The following is a 20,649-nucleotide window of genomic DNA, read 5'->3' on the forward strand; positions in this document are numbered from 1 at the left end:
AGATCAAAGATTCCAATGAGGTAAGTTTTATCAAAATCGGAGTTACCATAGCAACGTAATGACGTCATCGCCCATTTTACATGAGACCGATTTACTTGTAATAAAGGGTTAGTTTTGAAAAAAAGTCTATCTCATATTCGCCTTTTTTTCTCTCTCGAAAATATTATTCACAGTTCAGGCTACCCTGACCTTGTAAAACCAAGGCGAGATAGAGCTTATGTTTGTACTGTGCTGTGACCAGCCACAAAAGATCAGTTAATGTTATTCTCGGTATTTACCTTTGTAATAAGAACTAAATTCATTTATGTTACCCATCTTTGCTATACAAATAACAATAACAACAAGGGTTATCGAATGGTCTTTGTGGCATTTGCGAGCATGCGAGCACAGCCGGTGTTTTTCTTTGCGAGCACGAGCATTGACAAAAGTTAGGCTTACGAGCAACGAGCACTTTCAAGAAAGCAACCTTCACTAAAACCCGAGCAAACGAGCACCCACTAAAATTTTTCGAGTTTTCCGAGCAGATGCCTAATTTTGCGCGCACTGCAAAATTTTGATGGACCATTCATGACCCCTACAAACATGTCTACAACAGTCCGATGCTTTATTTACTGAAGAAAAATTAAAAAAAAAAAATCACTTAGTTGCTGTGCTAATTTTGGATTGGTTTTTGTTGTTGTTGTTGTTGTTGCTGCTTTGCTTGAGGAAAGAAAAATGAGGAACGTTTTTTCTGCGTCAAATGAATATCCTCCCTATTGTCGATCTGTTCACAAATGCCGTACGGGAGGGAATTAGTAATGACGGTGAATTGATCATGAAATGCGTCTCCCAAAGACTAACTGCTATGGAGTGGGGGACTACCTGGTAGGGTAAGGCACAGTGGGACGTATAGTCCAGGGACAGCTACGAGGGTCTCAATGGGGGTACCTCGATAACAATAAACACTTAATTTTTTTGCTTTGTAAAATAAAACCCAATAAATTTTAGGCAATTAAACACTAACAGTAAAAAATTCACTGTAGCAGTAAAATTTATCCAGAAAGAAACAAAAAGGGCTCAAAAAAGGCCAATATCATTTTGTTTAGTAAGTGAAGAGGTTTTCGGCGATTTCCGATCATTTCGGAATATTTCCGGACTACCGAAGATTTACGATGACTACCGAAGATGTCCGAAGACTACCGAGGATGTCCGAGGGGAAATCCGAAAATTTCCTCTAAGTTCGTAAGTGATTTTATCCGATTTTGAGGAGCAGAAAAGAATTTACAATTCTAATTTTCTTTCACGAAAAACCCTCTAAACACTTAAGAGTATTTTCTCCGGAATCACTAAACATTAAAAAAAATTGGCCAATTTAACAGCAAACACTAAAAATTATGGGCAAATAACACTTAACACTAAGCCCCATTCAGACCCTCAGCTAGGGTAACTGTAAAGAGCTTGCAGGAACCCTGAACAAGTTGGCAGGTAGGGTCTATGGCAAGTGTGCAAGGGGGTAGGGGGAGGGGGGTAGTAGTCACACTCAATTTATGACCACAGAAACCGAAACAAAAACTTTGCAGTGGAATATTGTGGGTCACTAGAGGGAGGACTTTTCCATGGATGGTAGCATGACACTTACTGTCAAAACCTCGAGGGAGTCTGTGAGCCAAAACGCTGTCTTCAGGGCCCGGTTGCATGAAGCAACTTAAGAATAAGTAGAATTTTCTGCAACCATTCCTTGTTGTCTCGAAGGTCTTCTTGCACCCTATGGTGGATAAATCAGCGGAAAGTGGTTTGAAAACTGTGGGACACACAATGCCGTTGCGAAAAACTCTTTTGGACTACAGAGAACAGTTGCAACCGGGTCCTGGATCCGAAGTGCATTAACAGAATTGGGCGGTAATGTAGGTTGAGACCTTAGGTGTCCCATGGGAAGAGAAAGGTGTGTCAAAAAGAAGCTCAAATTTCGAAATCGGAGAAACTATAACAACTAGGCAACGTTTGTTTACAAATTCGCTTTCCTTTTTATTAAAAAAGGATAAATAAAATACAGTTCTTCAATGTATTAAGATGACAAAATATATACTGCAAAATGTTCCTTTTGTACAAAATTCTACTCAACTGCTAAACTTACAAAATTCATTCACTGGCCTCTGATTCTCTTGCAGCTTCGCCAATTGCAAGGACTGAAAGGGGCAAGGTAAAAAGCCAAAAAGTATATGTAAACAATTAGCTTTCTTTGTTAGACGTCTCCTTAGCTTGCATGGCTTCGTTATTTTGTTCAGGAGTGCGGTATGGAGGGTCTCTCTTGGGGTCATAAAATGCTTGAAATCGCAATACAATCCGTTTGCTTAATTGTGCGATGACTAGTAACAGTTTGTGGGAAAAAATCCTTTTTGGAGAATGTGACTTTAATTTTCCATGGATCAGTAACTGATGCTTTATGTTTTATATCGCCATTCATTATTCGCGCATCCCTCGGGCGCCACAGTAGCGTCCAGTTCCAACAGATGAATAGGAATTGCCAGCAACTCGGTCTTCAGAAAGAGAAAAGGCGTGTGGCAGTTGGGTCAAGCCTGTGAAGTTTTACAAACACGTCTCCTTTTCCACATCTTCCGTCCAAATCTACCAGAAAAAATAAAAACCTGATTTTGCCTGGTTGTTTTAATTAGATCCACTGCTGCATGAAGCATCAGTGTATTCTATCCTGACATTTGATCTTCAATAATTTACATTACTTCCTTAAAAACTTGTTAAATCGTCTTTATCATAAATGATCAAGCAGGAAAATGCAAGGTGGATCCCTGTGGATCCCTAATCCCAAAAGCTTTATGACCCCGCGAGAGCTGGTCACTAAAATGGCGCGAATGTCACGCGCAAGTCAAGTCATACCTTTTTTGCCATCATGGAGGCGACATTCTAAAAATCGAGAAGGATTGATCCCATACTGAAAATCTTCCTATGACCTACGACCTATTACCTTAATGGCCTTCTTGACAAAACTAATATGTTGCAGTGGATCTATAGAAGTTTAAATTTACTTTCTCCCCCCCCCCCCCCCACCCCATCCCGCCATCATGTAACCATAAAGGGGTTCTTCTATCCTATATTCTTTCTCCCCCACCCACCTCCTTCCCTTCATGTTATGTTATGACTTTACTTTTCATTTGTTGTGAGAATTTATCTTACCGCATAGTCACGTGCTCGAACGGCGGATACAACAGCGTCGTGTATTGATGGAAACATCACGTGACGTGGAACTGCGCCTATGGCGGCCTTCCCAGAGGAATTTGCAAGCCTCCTAATTAGATTTGCTGTAAAACAATCGGTTGGGAAAAAAGAAATTTAGTAATTATTGTTTATCGGCTAGTGCCAATAAACCCTAGTGGAAATAGATCTTGAGCAAATTTTTGTACACTTCGCTTTTTGGTTAGCTCATTTTCGGAGAGATTTTTTTGTGTTTTTAAAATGGTGGGCTTATATTGGAAGGGACATAGCGTCAAGAAATGTTTAGGTGCACATAAGATGTTTTGCATATTGAAACTCTCGAAACACAACGATCTGAAACACAAACCAAGATCAGGGGTCATGAATGGTCTATCAAAATTTTGCAGTGCTCGAAAAATTAGGCTTCTGCACGGAATGCTCGCAAAATTTTAATGGATGCTCGTTTGCTCATGCTAGCATAAATTTACAAGTGCTTGCATGCTCGGTTTTTAGTAGAGATAGTTTTTGAAAAGTGCTCGTTGCTGGCAAGACTAACTTATGTCAATGCTCGTGCTTGCAAAGAAAAACGCTGTGCTCGCATGCTCGCAAAGACCAATCGATACCCCTAAGTTCCACAAAATAACTCCAACAGCCGGAGGCTGGATAATCTGTAGAAAATTCAGTGTTCTTGGAGAGCTAAAGTTAATTATATAGTTAAGCCCATGGGCTTACATTCGGGGTAGGGCTATCGACTGGAGGCTTTTTATTTGAAGGAGATTTTTGTCTATCAAGATTCGTCTAAGATTGCGGGGAGGGTATTATCGGAATTTTGCAGTACATGAAATACTCACATGAACACCCCGCCAAGTGTATATGAACTCCAGCTTTCTTAAACTCGGTAACGAGCTGAAATAGTAAAAACATAACAAATTATCTGTTAATTAAAATTTAAAAAAAATTAAATGGTGTTCATAGTGGTCATGCACTTAGCTTCATATCTCTACGAGATAGCTAGTTTAGCAGGCATGAAACCACTGAAAGGCAGGAGGGAAACAAATATTTTGAAATGAACATAACAAGGTTAAAAATCCCAACTGGCAGGAGGCAGACCAGTTGGCTATATACGGGGGGTTTTTTGGTTTTTTTTTTTTTTGGGGGGGGGGGGGGGGAAAGCGTGGTCGAGGATTTGAACTCGGGACAGCCGAGAAACAAATCCAGCTAGTGGCCAGGGCAAGTCTTGAACCGGGGACCTCACGGATTACAATACCAGCGCCCTAAACCACTCGGCCACGCTTGCACCCGCGGCTGCAATTCAACAAGTCACGCAGCTCGATTCAGAAAAATCGATTTTGTGAAAGAAAACGCTAAAAACTGTCATAAAACAAAATGTCTGCAGTGTTGTCACTTTATAAAAGGATCTCATCTACTATCTGCATTTTGCCGTGATAAGATGTAAACGGGATTGTCAAACTCGTGATTCACTTTCGTGATGTTTTCATCGAGTGAGAAGACATTATTTATCAAAATAAAATGGAAATCCATACAAAAGTTGCAATGATAATAATTTGCATTTCTTTTATTTGCGCATGCGTATTTAAGGAAGTCATAAGATTAATTGTCCCACATGCTTTGTGGCGTGACATTCAACAAAGCGCCTGGCTTTTACATTTGTGGGCAACTCTGGTTTTCCTTCAACACGCATAAATCTTTCGCCTTTTACTAAAGATTTCCGTGGAGGAGAACAACTGAATGAGTCTATAGACTAATTTTTCGTCGCCCTGCCTTTCGGCGGGGCTCCTAACTTAAAAGAAAGAAGAAGAGCCCGAAAATCAGTATATAATCAACGAGAAGCAGGCCTGGTGACTATTGCTCACAGAAAACAAACGCGAGTAGTCTTATAGATTAAGTAGAAACTCTAAAGAATGGCAGTCCAAAACCTACAATTCATGTACTTTTAAACCAAAAATCAAGAAAAATTGTACCCTTAACGAGGAACGAGCAACTCGTGCACGATCGTGTTCTTTCAGCGAATAGAAAACAATGAGAAAACCAATCAGATTCGCGGATTTCCAATAGAACACGGCTGAGTTCCTACTAAAATCTGATATAAAGCACCATGTTTCGAACGCTTCAGTTACTGCCGGTCATTATCATGAAGGCGATGAACAGACCTCAACTCGTGATGGAAAAGTAAGGTTGCATTGTTCATACTTACAGATGGTAGCGCGTGCAGTCCCACAGAATCAATAAACGTAAAACTGCTGCAGTCGATAACAATAGTGTGAACGCGATCTTGTGTCTCCTCAATTTCAACAGCATCTGTCACGGGTCCGTTTCCGTTTATCATTGGCATCAGTTTCTGTTTAAAAACACAAACGATTAAGAGTCTCATGCATGGAAGTTAAATTCGGCAACAGAGTTACGAGAACAAGTACATGTAAAAAGAATTTGTTTTTTTTTTTACTTACTCCATTAGGGATCTCTCCATTATAGTTAGAGTCCGCGCCGTTTTCATTCTCTAGTAGCTCGTCTTTCTCGTCAGAGTCATTATTAGCAAGTTTGACCTCTTTGCGCGGTTGCTGTTGGGTACTAGGGTCCAGGCCAGCGGCGGCCACAAGCGCACTTCTAAAACGCTCCACGTTACCAAAGTAAAGAGGAGACTCAAGTCTCAGCACCTTCACTCCAGGGACCTCGAAGGCCTATAAAGAGATAATATATGTATACATGTCATCTCTGTCTTTACCATTGACGCTGAACAAAAATTTACCCCTCTCCTCCGTGGAGGGTATGGGAAGACTAAACTAAAATCGTAAGGAGAGACAGGCTAATGCCCGTCGTCCACCGCGCGCTTAACAGTTTCCGCTCCCCAGCCTCCCAGAGCATAATTTCCTAAGCACGATTCATTATAAAAAAGTTCCCCACTCCGCGAGCCGAGAAAACTTAAAAACGTTTAAATTCAGTATCGTCAGTTACAAAGATAAGCGTAATGTTTGTAAAAGAGCATACCAGAGGGCATTGTTTAATGTCACGGTACAGTTCGGTTTCTTTCACTTTTCCAAGAATGGAGTGTTTTGACCTGACAAAAAAATACAACAAAACGTTAGACTGAAAGGGGCAGCATACTTTTCTCTAGCTAGCTAAACATTTGTTTCCCCCTACGGGGAACTGAGACGACCAACTCTTAACATATGCTTCGTATAACATGGTCCGTGGGAGGCGCGGTGGCCTAATTGTTAGCGCACTGGAGTCCGGATCGAGCAGTCCGGGTTCGAACCGGCCCTGACCTGGGTGACCTGGGTCACTGTTGTGTTCTCAGGCAAGACACTTTACTCTCGTAGTGCCTCTCTACGTGTCATGCACCCGGGGGTTTAAATGGGTACCGGCGAATTTAATGTTGGTGGTAACAGTGCGATGGACTGAGCATCCCATTCAGGGAAAAACAGAAATACTCCTAGTCGCTTACTGTAACGGAAATTTCTACTTAGAGTTGGCTTTAAATTCGGCAAAGTGCAAAGAGGTGTTTACCTGGAGAGAGTTAAAACGACTGCAAACAACGCACAAATCACTCCAACACCCAATCCTACATCAACTCCTAGCAGTATCACACCAAAACAGGTGAAAAACCATACTACCTGGAAAAACGCAAAAGAAAAGAAACGCATTATTGACGTGCTAAACAGTTTGTCCAGTGGTCGTGTCTCCCTTCACCATTCCTGACGTGAAATTTGACTGCTAAAACTCGATGGAGCCCACGAATGTCGCTTAACCGGTCAGTGAGGTTGCAACGTAGCATAAACAAAATTAGCATAAAATGTTTTCACTGAATTTAAATGTTCTGCAAAGAAAAAAATCAACAATTCATGTACGGGAACAGGACGCTAAACAAATCGGTTTGAAAAAAAAAAAACAAAAAAAAAAACAAATCGATTGGTTTAAATTCGCTGGGAGATACTTATATTAAATGTAACAAAACTGTATCTCACCGCATCCGGTTTATGTATCTTCCACAAGTCTTTTAACCTTGAAAACTGCCTGAGAAGGCCAATGAGATTAGCAATCACCACTGCGGCTAAGATGGCCTAGAAAGATACAAGAAATATGCATGAACAATGAAAGTTAATTTTAACACGAAAAAAAAAAAGAAATTATAAATAAGAATGCGCCCGCCGTGACCTAGAGGAGATGCAGCCATGTTGTTTACCTGGCATGCAAGTTGGAGGCTTTACGGTTGAAACGAAATACGACGCGGAAACCTCATAGGGCTATTATACGAGAAAACAGAAATAAGACACGAACTGGGCGTATAAACGGGTACAAAATGCTGCTTATGTTGGACGTGGAAACACGACCTACGCTGGTGAAAAGAGCGTCAACTTTTCAAGAAACTGTATCCCAGCCGACCCCCAGCCTCTCAAGTCTTTCTCTTTCTCTCGCGGGCAAGCACTAAGTACAGGTAAGGGTTACGAATTTCATTCAATTAGATCATAAATTTTGCGCCAAATCGAGTGAGTAGCTATAAATATAGGCAGGGGAGGGGTGGGTATTAGGATTTGAGTGTTCATTTCAACAACAATGTTCCTTACCTTGGGAAGATGGAAGAAAAGGGGCGCGATGAAGAGTAACACCAGGAGAATCAAACCAATCACAACCACACTGCACAGCTGTGGAATAGAGGAATATAAAAATAGAGTCAAGTTTTGCGTATTACAACAGCCCGTCTGAAGTCATTTAGTGTTTTAAAAATATTACCTGTGTGTTTGCGAGGTTTTCCTGGACCGCTGTTCTCGCCAACGCATTACAAATCGGAAAACAAGAAAAGAACGAGCCTGCAATATTTCCTGCTCCGTACGATATCAGCTCCTGAAATGGAAAGAGCCGAAAAAAAAAATTAGCGACCAAGTAAAAAAAGTCTTCTCAACTAGAAAGTTTGACAACGGTTACACTTTCAGATTAAACAAACCTGGTTCGGATCAACTGAATAGCCTCGCTTCTTAGCAAACATCTTCGCCAGTGAGATGTTTGTGGCAAAAATCACCACTGCGATAACAAAGGCGTCTGGGAAAATTTTCGATAGTCGTGAAAATGATGGCACACTCAACGGGGGCAACCTAAAATGGAACAGAAAAGCATCAAGTGTTGACGAATTAGTATTCAGTTGAATCTAACTTAGTAGACACTCAGTGTGTTCCAATGGAAATTTCACGAATCTGTTTAGTTCTTCCACTCTAAGTCTTTTTACTCGCTGGTAGAACACAAAAGCGCGTTTGTTGCTCTTAAAATCGAAAAGTATTTGCAATTTTCGGCTTAAAATTACATCAAATTAAATTGGTAGGGTTTGGACTGCAATCCTTTAGTGTGTCTACTAAAACAATTAGACTTCTCGCCCTCGTTTTCTATGAGCAATAGTACACCCCTCTGTAACAGACCCAGTGGAACCCGACCCAGTGGATTTTTTTACCCCTACTCAGTGAAAATTTAGTCTCCCCGGTACCCAGCAAATATTTTGATTTTACCCGCCTATTTTTATGCTTCCCCAGTGACTGTGCGGTGTGACTTTCGTTGAATAAACCTATTTAATAAACGAGCCCAAATAAGCCGACCCAGTGGAAAATTGGCCAACCCAGTGACTTTTTCCCGAAAACCCGGTGAAGTTAAAGATTCCACTGGTTCTGTTACAGAGGGGTGGAATAGTCAATTTGGCTGACCTCGTTGACTCACTATTCCCTCATAGAAATCTGTGGACCTCATAATTCATTAAAAAAGAGTTGTAAGCAGAAGCCTGAAAAGCGATGCCTGAAAAATGGAAGCCCGAAAATTGGGGACGGGGAGTCACTTTTCCGGTTATTTTTCCCGCTCGTTTTCTTCTCGATTCACGAACTACGACGGAAAGTAAAAACTGCAATCTAGAATTCATTGTTAAAAAAACAGTAGCCTTACCCCTTTGGTATTTCTCCTATGATAGATACAGCGAAATTCGCATTTATTGCGGCACCATACGAGATAGCAGTTCCAACTATCACCTGTCCAAAGAAGAGACAAAAACAAAAAAAATTGTTTTTAACAGTAGTCTTTCCTTATACATTGCCAGCACATAACCATTCAATATGACCTTTCTACAGTGGAACCTCGATTTAACGAAGTGCCAAGGGACTGAGGAAATTTGTTCGTTACATCGAGGGTTCGTTATATCGAAAACCTCGATATAACGAATTCGCGGAAAAACAACCAAAATGTTCGTTATATCGAGGTATAGTTAATCAATTTTTAACAATTTTACGCTGCAATACGAACCCAGCATTTTCGGATATTGACGAGTTCTGAAAATAACATTTATAATGCCTAATATATGCACATAAATATGAGCATATGTACTTGAACTTGTTCAGTCTCTTGTTACAGGATTAAAGGATTCTCATCTTTGTTGGTCTGTTCCACATTCATCTTTTGTTGCGTGTTGACATTTATTCGTAATATCGAGGTACATTTTATGTTTGGGTCCCTGGATTGTGTTTGTTATAACGAGGATTTCGTTATATCGAGGTTCGTTATATCGAGGTCCTGTTCCATACATTTTACTGTAACTTTGGACGGGCTGAAGAAAATCGTTCGTTAAACCGAGGACTTCGTTATATAGAGGTTCGTTAAATCGAGGTTCCACTGTAGTTGAATTAAATGCATTCTCCCTTTGTTTTTGTGCCTATAACGGGAGAATCTGGGTTAAGCGAAAGATATTTTGCGCTAAAAGAAACCGAAGGGAAAATGTGTCTGAAATGGCATTTGTTCTTGCGTCCTCAAAACGTCGGGCTCTCGACGTGCTCAACAAAAAGTGCGACTGGAGAGCTGAAGACTGGCTTTCCCCTATTGTCTTTTAAACAACAATATAACAATTAATGTGTTTTAGAATAAGCCAAGTACACGACACCACCCCTCTTTCCTCCGCAAAGGCCTCGTTTTTTGTACGTGCAGGGGAATGGGGAGTGGTGAAAAGAGAGGTTGCGGAGCCTGGGGAGAATAGCAACGAAAGCGCGCGCGGGGGCCTTTCCCCTTGTCCACTGCGCTCCCCCAATTTTTCATTTTTCGTGATTTTTTGCCCCTTCCCCTCTCCACTGAAGGAGTCTCTGCGCAGGAGAGAGGGGGAGAGAGAGAGAGGGGGAGGGAGAGGGGGGGAGAGAGAGAGAGAGAGAGAGAGAGACCACCTTGCAAAGAAATCCCAACAATGAAAAATTATTACCACAAGAAGTTCCGCTGGTATAGGAATCTTTAATCTGTTTCTGCATCTCTCATTTACTTGTTTTAGTCCAATCAACACCAGAAGACAGAGCACGCCAGTGATAATGGCTCCAACGTTCGCTGAAGTGATGTTTTTTAGCATAAAAATCGTGATCTAAAAGCAAAAAAAAATACATTTTACTATTCATTGAAAAAGGTGGCGTTTTATTTTCTTCTATTCTTGGGTCTGGGTTGGTGGTTCTTTGTGATGTGTTTGTTAGGCAAGAGGAGATAGTAAGTGCTTTAGTAATGCCATTCTCCGCCTTGCTGGAACATAAATGAAATCTTGAGAACTGTTGGAATGAAACCTGGCAAAATTGCCGGTTTTTCAGACATGTTCAGAGGGGATTGACAACACTTCTAGACACTTCACGCTATGAAAATGGAACTAAGATGCCAGCTTATTTATGGGACGCTAAGTTAAAAAAAATTGAAACAAGACCAAATCAACATTCAAGTCCAACTAAATAACCTTGCAGTATCAAACTAACGTAGCCAAGGAAAACACCAATCACCTATAAAAAACAACTAAGCACAAACTTTCAGCTGACCGTTGAGAAAACAGAATACTGTAAATTCATTCATGGGGCCTGTTTCTCGAAAGGAATCTATTTGGGCCCTTATAGTTCACACTTCTCCGATCGATGGGACGACGGATGTGCGTCGCCGGAGGGCCACGCCACGCCCTCCCGTGAAATGCCCGGATCGAAGTGCCCGCCCGTGACTGTGCGCGAGCACACACGGGGGCGCTGATTCGGCATGAGACCGAAAAGAAAACATGCGGGGGGGGGAAGAGAAGAGGTCTCGGAACATCGGCAGCCGAATGATGCAGCACCCGAAGCCGCCTCGGCAAATTTGTTTAAGAACACAAAGCGGGGCACATCAGCCGAGCCCGACAGAAACACTCGATTGTTAAATAGTTATCAGTATCTTAAAAAAAGAGAAGTTTATAGGCCTGAAACTTCGTATGAAGGAAACCTCTGTTCATATTAAAAATATGCGAATAAAAGTGAGCCCTGAAAACATGAGGTTTGAGATTTTGCTATGGCTTCCCGTGTGCAATAGTCCTTCGGGACATTCGAGAAATGGGCCCCAGAACGCCCTGCAGGTCCGTACCTTAACCGAAGCAAGTGGTCCCGTGATCTGCGGAATTGTTAGTCCAAGGATATGCTTCAATTGACTGACCACCACAAATACCGCTGACCCTGTAGTGAAACCGCTGATCAGAGGATCTGACAGGAACGTCGCCACAAAACCCAGCTTGGCCGCTCCCATAGCAACCTAAGGAGAAGCGTTTTTCTGGTTATTTTTCAGTTGTGGCATCTTTAGATGTAAAAACTTAAATACCGTGTACGATATCGATGAAAGAAAGTTGTGAAATGCACTTACTGTTGTAAGTCAACAACATTACAAAAGAAATGCAACTTTTATTTACTCACGAGAAAAAAACTTATACAGCTTATGGGGCGCGAAACGTTAAAAAAGGTTTCTACCCCGAATACCTTTCCCTTTCGCAAGGGATTTTTTTTCTTGAGCACACATAATGAAACTGCGCATTTTGTTTATAATTGTGACAGAATTGCGTTGTAAGCCGCCAGAGGTTAATTAACAATTATTCTATGGGCAAGCGTTTTGCATGAGTTGGTAGTTACCGTTATTGGTCATTGCCTTATGTACAACGGCCGGTTCACGAAGATTATGAGAAAAGGTGGGGACCGTTGGGCGGGGTGAAAATAAGTTACCAATGATCTAAGATAAAGTTCGTGGAAATACATCACCTGGATAATGCCGACAAGCAACGAAAGGGAAATAGCTATTTCTATTTTCACTGACTCGATGGGTGTCCATAAGCCACTGCTGGTATCTGTTGGAGTAGGACTGGACACTGAAACATTTCCAGGAGTAGGACTAGGTTCTAATGATAGAGAACCCACTTCACGGTCGACCACCTGCGCCACCATCAAACAAATGACCGCGAAACTACCTGTCACGTGACAACAGCAAAAGCCCATCAGTATCGAGAAAAAATTTAAAATAAAGTAAATAACGTCCTTTTTTTTTCGGGATCTTTCTGAGGTTGAAAACGATCTTCTAAAATCCAACGTTTAGACCTGTTTCACTGGCCTCCTTCAGGAAATAATTTACTTCAGATACCGTAGATCGGAAGCCCTGGGCAAAACTGTAGGGTGGGTGGGGGGAGGGGAAGGGAGGGGGAAGGAAACGTCGAAACGAGCCGGAGGGAGAAGAGAAACGCACAAGAACGGGGGAGAGGGGGAATCGGGGGGCAACGGAGAATGGGGAGGGCAACGGGGGGGAAAGGGGGGGGGGGGGAACCGGAATACGGTATGTCCAGGATTGAACACCAATGAGATGCACCTTCCTCGTGACAGGCATCACAAAGTGTCCTCATTAACAAAAGTTCACCAAAACACACCAAATTTTGTCAATTATGAAGTAATATGGAAATGTCAAATAACACAGTCAAACATCAAGTACCTATTAAATTAAACAATACTTGCGTTCAATCCTGGACATAAGTGCGACTAATAAACTGTACCGTACCTACTGACAAATGTCGTGATGTACCCATAATCATGTAAACCAACACTGGTATTAGAGCGGTATAAAGTCCCGTGACAGGAGGCAGGGAGGCCAGCAGAGCAAACGCCAGACCTGTAAAATAGAAATGCCGACGTAAGTTATGCGACAAGAAGTTTTTAGCAGCTAAAAACCTTCACTCTTCTATGGTCCAGCAGAGGCGGCGGAGCGTTTTGAAACGGGAGGGGGGGGGGGGCGTCTTCATCTTACACCAAGCTAAGTGCCACCTCCACCCCTAGGGGCGGAAAATGTCTTTTGCGTAGTTGACAGTTCAGACGATCCTGCTTCATCGTGCTTTTTGGGTATTTTTTTAGTCCTCGGAGGGCAGAAAATGTACGCTCTGAAGTCGGCGATGCCACTATAGTTAGTAACTAACTATGATGCCACAGGCAATGACAAATAGCAGCCTTACAGCTTGGGACCTCTCCTGGTAGCATTTTGGGGAGAGGAGTTTCGTTCTACACCATATTATTTCGCCAAGCACGCTCCTGACGAAACGATTTGTGAAAAGATCACAAGACTGAATATCTTGATAAACCTAACAATACTTTCGGCACTGAAACGTGGGGGGAGGGAGACTAAGCCCCTCAAAGTTTTTGTTTGGGGGTGGACTAGAGCCCACCTCCCCCCCCCCCTGTTCCGCCGCCTATGTCCAGAGAGAACTCCCGCCAAAAAGAGCACCTGAGTACGCGATTGACGCGTTGCGTCAGAGAGCAGCTAGACGTAGCTTTTCGTTACAGTTTTGTGACATCAACCTTCGCTGATCGGTATGCGTCAAAATCCTCCAAGACAACCAGGAAGCAAAAGATAGACAACATTGTAGGAAAACTATAGTGGTCATTCATAGCAGCAACCAGCACTCGCATTCTAAATTTTGCCTTAAGTTGGAATAATTGCATGACCAGGCTTACGAGAGCTTCGACTGTGTGTCCCGATATTTTAGGTCATATTATGTAAAAAAAAATATTTTCAAAGGAAATGAAACCTTAAAATAATAGTTTTCAACGGGGAAAACGCCATAAAAGTAACGATAAAGCAACCAGCGCACACTTTTGCTGGTGAGTGGAACCCTTGTGAAGTACAATATGATTTTTAACTGTGAGCGTTGCTAGTCTCCGCGTGATCATGACGACCGGCCATTAATGTGTCGATTTAATTGTCTGTAAAAAATGCAAATTATTTGAAAAAGTAAACACACCGCATAATTTCGGAACTGACGTCTGTTTACTTTGCCGCTTACTATAAAGTTACTTAAAGGAATCATGTCACGATATCTTTCAGAATGAAAGAAATCCCACAATAAAGGTTTTTACGCAAGACCTGAACACCATAGAAGCGATTAGTAAACAAACATAGCTAGGATAATTACGACTGAGGAATCCTAGACGGGTTAAGAACGATAAACCTTTAATAAAAGGCAATTTTTTTTTTCAATATAAGCCCTCCGCGACGCTGGGCATATACTGAAACCCCAAACTCATAAAGTGAAACCACCGAAACGAGCGAAACGAAACAAAATCACCGAAACTCTTATTGAAAGCTAGCCGTGAACAGGCTGGGGGATTTTACTATCAGGTTGCATGTTGATTTCAGTTTGTTTCCGTATAAACGATAAGAAACCCGAAAATGGTCGGACAACCGAGGATTTTACACGACCATCGTCGACCAAAGCGCTAAAAATACGCAACTCGCAGATATCTGACTACCGCGATACCGCAAACCCCTGAATGTCCCCCTCGTTATTCAGGCTAACCGGAGTACATAGAGACACAAACCGGTACCTTGAGGAATATGCATGACTCCTACAGTAGCTCCACCAGTTATATCAGCCAACAAATCTTCCTTTACGCTGTATTTTGGTAGCCAGCGAACAATCGGAGCGAGCCGGATGAGGAGAGAGTACAAACCATTCCCGGAACACAAACACTTAGCAAGCTTTGTACAAACAGTGCGCAAGTACTGTTCCGTGTTTGCTGACTCTTTCCAGCTTGTTGCAATGAAAAAGGTTTCATCGTAAACTGTCCGTGAAATATTTATGTCAGATTTTTGGTGATAAATTGAGGCTGCTTCCATTTCGATTAATGACTGACGGTATAATTTGCTGAACCACCATCAGCTACAAGCATATGCTTCTGTCTGAACCTAGTGATGGATGTGGAAGGCACCATAACAACATCCCCCAGGCGTTATGCATGGGTTATTTTAAGGCAAAGAGGTCACTTTAGAACCTATGAGCACTCGAGTGTGAGGTATACGGTTTTCACAAGAGGTAACGCTATTAGATCCGAATAACAGCACAAGTTTAATTTCCTTGACACGAGTGACCACACATCGGGTACGTGACAAAGAGACAATACATTGACACTCCGTTAGTGGGGCTTAACAATTCATTATTAAAAATGTTCCTTTTTCAAAAATAGTACAATACTATATATTCATTTTAAAAAGTTAGTAGTTAATTTGTTTTTTAGGTGACATTTAAAGCAAGGGGTCGATTTAAAGGAATTAAAATTATTGTTAAGTTTGTTCCAGATGTTAACTGTGCGAATGAACACGAGTCGCGCCACCCAGCGGCGAGAGAGACCGAGAGGACACCGCTGAGTACCAAAGCATTAACAAATATTCGTTTGATGACGAGTACCATTTAGCATGGCAAAAGGCAAAATTAAAATATAGTCAGTCGATAAGACAACATCAATTTTTGTATCAAATGACCAATTGAAATAAAATGGCATGCGTGTATACGCCGGAAAAAAAAAGGGCCGATCAAGAAATTATTTCTGGATATATAAATGCGAACGCTTTATAGGTCACCCACAGTTTTTGATGAGATCTGCACTAGACACCTGACGTGCAGAGAAACTTTCTTCAACTCTCGCAGCATCTGAACTAAACGAGAGAAAACTCTTGACTATTCTTTCGAAAAAATTGAGCAGGTTTCGATCCAATTCGACGAGAGCGCACGAGAGTCGACGAGAGCGCACGTGAGTCGACTAAAGCGCACGAGAGTCGACGAGAGCGACGTGGGCACAAGAGTCGACGAGAACGGCACGAGAGTCGACAAGAACGCACGAGTGTCGACGATCGCTCCTTTTGGATAAAGCAAAGGCCATCGTCAAACCAAACCAACATCACGTGACTCAATTATATCCATCTATCATAATTGGCACTTAAAAAGTTTGCTTACGTAAACAGTGGTATTTCGCTAACGATCTGAGTTGAGTAGTGCCTGCCAATATTATCAAAGAAATTTTACTTTTATTTGAGAAAAGCGTTTCGTGGGTTTTTTCATACCACCGAACCAATCATTAGTTAGGGAAATTAATTGGCGAATAAAATTGCTGCAAATAATAGAAAAAATTAAAAAAAAGATTATAAAATTTATACCTTTTGCCCCAAACAGTGAAAGTCGTATGCTATACGATGGTATATAGCCAGCCGGCTGAGCAGTAGCATTTACTGACACTCAGGGCAATCTGAGAGGACCAGTTTTAATAAACAAAAGATGAGCCATGCAGTTAACTGCGGGACAAATCAAGCGTTTTCAAATATGCAAATAATCGTGGCTTATTTCGCTGTGCTCAAGTGGTTGTTAAAGCATCGATTTGAATAACCTGCGATCAGATGTTTTTTTTTTCTGGCGCGAAAAAAAGAGCGCCTGATCGCACGTTCCGACCGGTGTGGGGAGAGTCAAGGTTTCGATGCCCGCCGGCAGCCTGGAATTTTTCTTTGTACTGTGGTCGTGACATAAAATCACATCTTTCTCAAATGCAAATGAGGCAAAAACGGGAAACATTGTGAACAATAAACGCAATTTGCAATTCGTCTTTGTTTTTGTTAAGTGAGACCTGCTTCCCGACAATGATTCGGCAATATCAAAATTTGTTCAGTGCTTCAGCTAAGCAAGCAATATCAAAAGCTGACACGACTAACTATAATTTCAGTGCCAATATTCTTTTATCGTCTCCGCCATCAGCAAATCACTGAACAACTTTATTGAAATGTAAATGAAATTCTTTATAATAATGACAAAAAATACCAAATTGTAACCGCAGGGAAATGGACGTCTATATCACGAAAATTGCCAACTTTCCTGTTATATGTAGTTCGCTTTTATAAATGTTACAGCTCTGACAAACTAAGCCGAATTCTACAATTTTTAAGGTTCTCTGTTCAATCACGTTCAATGAACGGTTGAACTAAACAAAATAAAAATAAATAAATAAAATGTGACCAGTCTCTATTTATTTCACTATTTATGGGCTTATATCTCAGTAAATATTTTTAATATTACCTTGAGGAATATGCATGATTCCTACAGTTACTCCTCCAGTTATATCAGCCGACAAGTCTTTCTTTACGTTGTATTTTGGCAACCAGCGAACAATCGGAGCGAGCCGGCTAAGGAGAGAGTACAAACCAGACGCAGTACATTTACACGAGGGAAGCTTTCGATAAACAGTCTGCAAGTACTCTTTCTCTTTCGCGGACTTCACAGTACTTGAGGGGAGATGTGTTGATGTGAAAAAGGTTTCATCGTAAACTTTTCGCGCGATTGTAATGTCGAGTTTTTCCGAACACAGTGAAATGTCTTCCATTGCGTGTTGTAAAGCTTCGGCGGAAAACTAACAGCAACCGATCCATGAAATCGAGCAGATGTCGCCAGTATTCATGTTTCTGTATAAACAAAGGAAGTTAAATATAATTCGCGCTCATGATGACGTTTTTAGTCGTCAATTACGGTCCGAAACTGTCTCCCGTAAGATTTATAATACCTGATATTTGCTTTCGGGCCATGATTCCTCTTAACAAACAAACACTTAATTAAGTCATTTGAATGTAAATTATAACTGATACATGCCCCATACATGGAAGACATTTGAAAAGGGTAATCATTCAGTTGAAAAGTAAAGATTATTAGAGAATCCGATCGAAAAATTGTGTTTAAAAATAAATAAATAAATAAATAAATAAATAAATAATTACACAAACAAGATATAAAATAAATAAAATTAAATAATTAAATAATTAAGTACGATTAAATAATTCTACGGCTCGAATATTACAGCTTTCAGTCTAAAATTTGGCATGAAGCATCTCTGTGTGACTCTTTATAACCCTACATTTTTGTTTTTGATGAAAATCTTTCGAGAGCCGAGAAATTAGCAATTCTGTTCAACGTGCCCATACATTGCTCTGTAATTAATAATGAAATAAGTACCATTAAATAATTCTACGGCTTGAATATTACACCTTTCAGTCTAAAATTTGACACGAAGTATCTCTGTTTGACTCTTAATTACCCTACGTTTTGATTTTTGATAAAAATCTTTCAAGAGTTGAGAAATTTGCGATTCTGTGCAACGTGCCCACACATTGCTCTGCAATTGATAATGAAATAAGTACCATTAAATAATTCTACGGCTTGAATATTACATCTTTCAGTCTAAAATTTGGCACGAAGTATCTCTGTTTGACTCTTAATAACCCTACGTTTTGATTTTTGACAAAAATCTTTCAAGAGTTGAGAAATTTGCGATTCTGTGATGTACCTATACATTGCTCTGTAATTATGTAAATCATCGCTGTGATTAAATAATTCTCGCTCGAATATTACACCTTTCATTCTAAAATTTGGCATGAAGTATCTGTGTATGACTCTTAATAACCCTACATTTTTGTTTTTGGTGTGGATCTTTCAAGAGTCGAGAAATAAGCAATTCTGTGCAACGCGCCCATACATTGCTCTGTAATTGCATAAATTTAAATCATTCGCTACGCTTGAATATTATTGCGACATGCAGTGCATAAATTTGGTGGAAATTATCTCTGTACGACAAACTAAAACAAAGCAATTTTTTAGTGTTTTGCTTACTCATAACCGAGTAATTAAACATGTTTTTTTAAAGCGCGTCCAAATATAATATCAGTTAAAATATACAAAACAAAATAATTTATTATGTACCATACAAAGTTACGATAGCTCAGTTGGTAGAAAACACTTATACAGAAGTTGTGTATGCCTTGGTCGTTGGTTCAAATCCAAATGGAAGCCATTATTTTTCTCTTTTTTTAAAGTCAGTATGCCGTTTTATTTAAAAGTTTAAAGGCTGAACAAACGCAACGGTAAATTTTTATATTTCAATATGTTGAGATCGAACGCCGGCTATTTCAGTGAGACTTCAACCGCTGATGTCAATAGAATTGGAACGCTTGTAGTGTAGAAAAAAAAACACCACCGAGAAATCAAGCTATGCGAGCGAAATGTTCGTTCCTATATCTTTATCTTAATTTTGCTGGGCAAATGTCCCAAGTGTGTGCGTACAGCAAAAATTGTACACAATTTGAATCCTTTGCTGACTAGGAAGCTAAGAGCTACGTTGTTTGATATATAAGTGGTGTAGGGCCACTATCGTGCATGTTTAAAAAGTTAAAGACTAATATTAAACTAAATATTAGCGAAATTTCATAAAAGTATGAGCGAAATTAAACATTTGAAAAAATAAACACACTTCTAAATTTCAAAGAGTGACATGTTTCGGACACTCCGTATCCATTATCAGTTTGAAGATGTTTCTTTCAAAATTTGACATTTACACGGGCACACGTCTCAAAGAGGATATCCCGCTCCGTATTGTCTCCGTGACACTCCCCGAATAAATAGTACCGCCCTCTTTTTCCTCTTTCATGGATGTGGCGTTCATGGTATTTTCTAACTACATGTAAACGGATGATCTCGGAGAGTCAATAACAGTGAAATAATGTTAAATGTTATTACCGACCACGAAAATCACAAAAAAATGATTGTCACTATCTTGTTTGTGCGGTTGCCCCTAGATAAATAAATAAATAAATAAAATTTAAAAAAAAATTAAATTAAAAAAAAAAAAAACAGAAAAAGGACCGGACCTAAGGGTGTCCTTTCATATTACGTCACTAAGGTGTCCGTTATAAAAGACAACAAGCGTGACGTCATTTTAAAGGGCTTAAGTGGCCTTTCTGTTGAAAAGAACCCAAATACAAGTTATAGAATAGAATAGAATAAAACTTTATTTAACCACGGTTAAAACATCAGTAAAAAATGATACAAAGTAAATTCAGTGAAAACAATTTAAATAGACAATAACATAGAGAAAAAGAGGAAGCACTGCATAATTTACTGCTCGGTGGGTCTGTGAAGATTAAGAAATTTAATTGCCAATGGTTGATAAAATTTCAGTTGTTGTGTATGTAACAGTACAGCCAGTATATGAAATTTGCTTCCAAATCGTTTAGTGTTTTAAGTAATTACCACGCTATTTATAACCAATCATTAAATTCAAGGAATTCATTCTTTGATATATCTTCGGCATGCAGATTTTAAACGTTCACAACATAACAAGAAAAATAACGGCAAATGAAAATCATCAAACTTTTTGACGAAATAAATGTGTTGCGAGACAAGTTGAAAAAATGTTGTACGTATTACTTGGCCTTTAACTTCTTCATTCTCAAGTTTACCTAAACAGCGGATTTGAATACAAGCTTATAGCATTCTAGAGTTTTTGTTAAATCCATTTTTGACAGCTTTTATTTAGACCTTCAATGTTCAGCAAA

At 40.3% G+C, this 20,649-nt stretch overlaps 1 protein-coding gene and 1 non-coding gene across 4 annotated transcripts; one reads left to right on the plus strand and one right to left on the minus strand.

Annotated features, from left to right (window-relative positions):
- Nucleotides 1-2,052: 2,052 nt before the first annotated feature.
- On the minus strand, nucleotides 2,053-17,876 carry LOC144653838 (prestin-like). Of its 3 annotated transcripts, XM_078513944.1 has the most exons (18): nucleotides 17,829-17,864; nucleotides 17,348-17,730; nucleotides 13,018-13,128; nucleotides 12,234-12,439; nucleotides 11,572-11,736; nucleotides 10,418-10,570; nucleotides 9,124-9,206; nucleotides 8,147-8,294; nucleotides 7,936-8,046; nucleotides 7,770-7,847; nucleotides 7,170-7,265; nucleotides 6,712-6,818; nucleotides 6,193-6,262; nucleotides 5,655-5,885; nucleotides 5,402-5,545; nucleotides 4,038-4,092; nucleotides 3,169-3,293; nucleotides 2,053-2,604 (listed from the first exon to the last, which is right to left on the minus strand). In XM_078513944.1, the coding sequence occupies exons 2-18, from the start codon at nucleotides 17,649-17,651 to the stop codon at nucleotides 2,566-2,568; spliced, it is 2,226 nt and encodes a 741-aa protein (XP_078370070.1). In that variant the 5' UTR covers nucleotides 17,652-17,730; nucleotides 17,829-17,864; the 3' UTR covers nucleotides 2,053-2,565. The 3 variants fall into 3 exon arrangements, with proteins under 3 accessions (XP_078370070.1, XP_078370068.1, XP_078370071.1); XM_078513942.1 differs by having other exon boundaries at nucleotides 17,348-17,876; XM_078513945.1 differs by lacking the exons at nucleotides 17,348-17,730; nucleotides 17,829-17,864 and adding an exon at nucleotides 14,835-15,187.
- LOC144655745 (U5 spliceosomal RNA) lies at nucleotides 4,862-4,982 on the plus strand. Its single transcript, XR_013571201.1, has one exon. It is a non-coding gene; the product is annotated as a U5 spliceosomal RNA (small nuclear RNA).
- Nucleotides 17,877-20,649: the final 2,773 nt, after the last annotated feature.

This window comes from Oculina patagonica, chromosome 5 (genome assembly GCF_052425735.1).
Source record: "Oculina patagonica isolate OP01 chromosome 5, crgOcupat, whole genome shotgun sequence".
NCBI lineage: Eukaryota > Metazoa > Cnidaria > Anthozoa > Scleractinia > Oculinidae > Oculina > Oculina patagonica.

Excerpts from the sequence above, each read along its gene's own strand:
- LOC144653838 (XM_078513942.1), bottom strand. The coding sequence starts at position 17,651 with ATGGAAGACATTTCACTGTGTTCGGAAAAACTCGACATTACAATCGCG. Across the intron at positions 6,819-7,169 it reads AGATACATAAACCGGATGCG|GTAGTATGGTTTTTCACCTG; the intron begins GTGAGATACAGT and ends GCGTTTTTCCAG. Across the intron at positions 5,546-5,654 it reads ATGGAGAGATCCCTAATGGA|AAACTGATGCCAATGATAAA; the intron begins GTAAGTAAAAAA and ends GTTTTTAAACAG.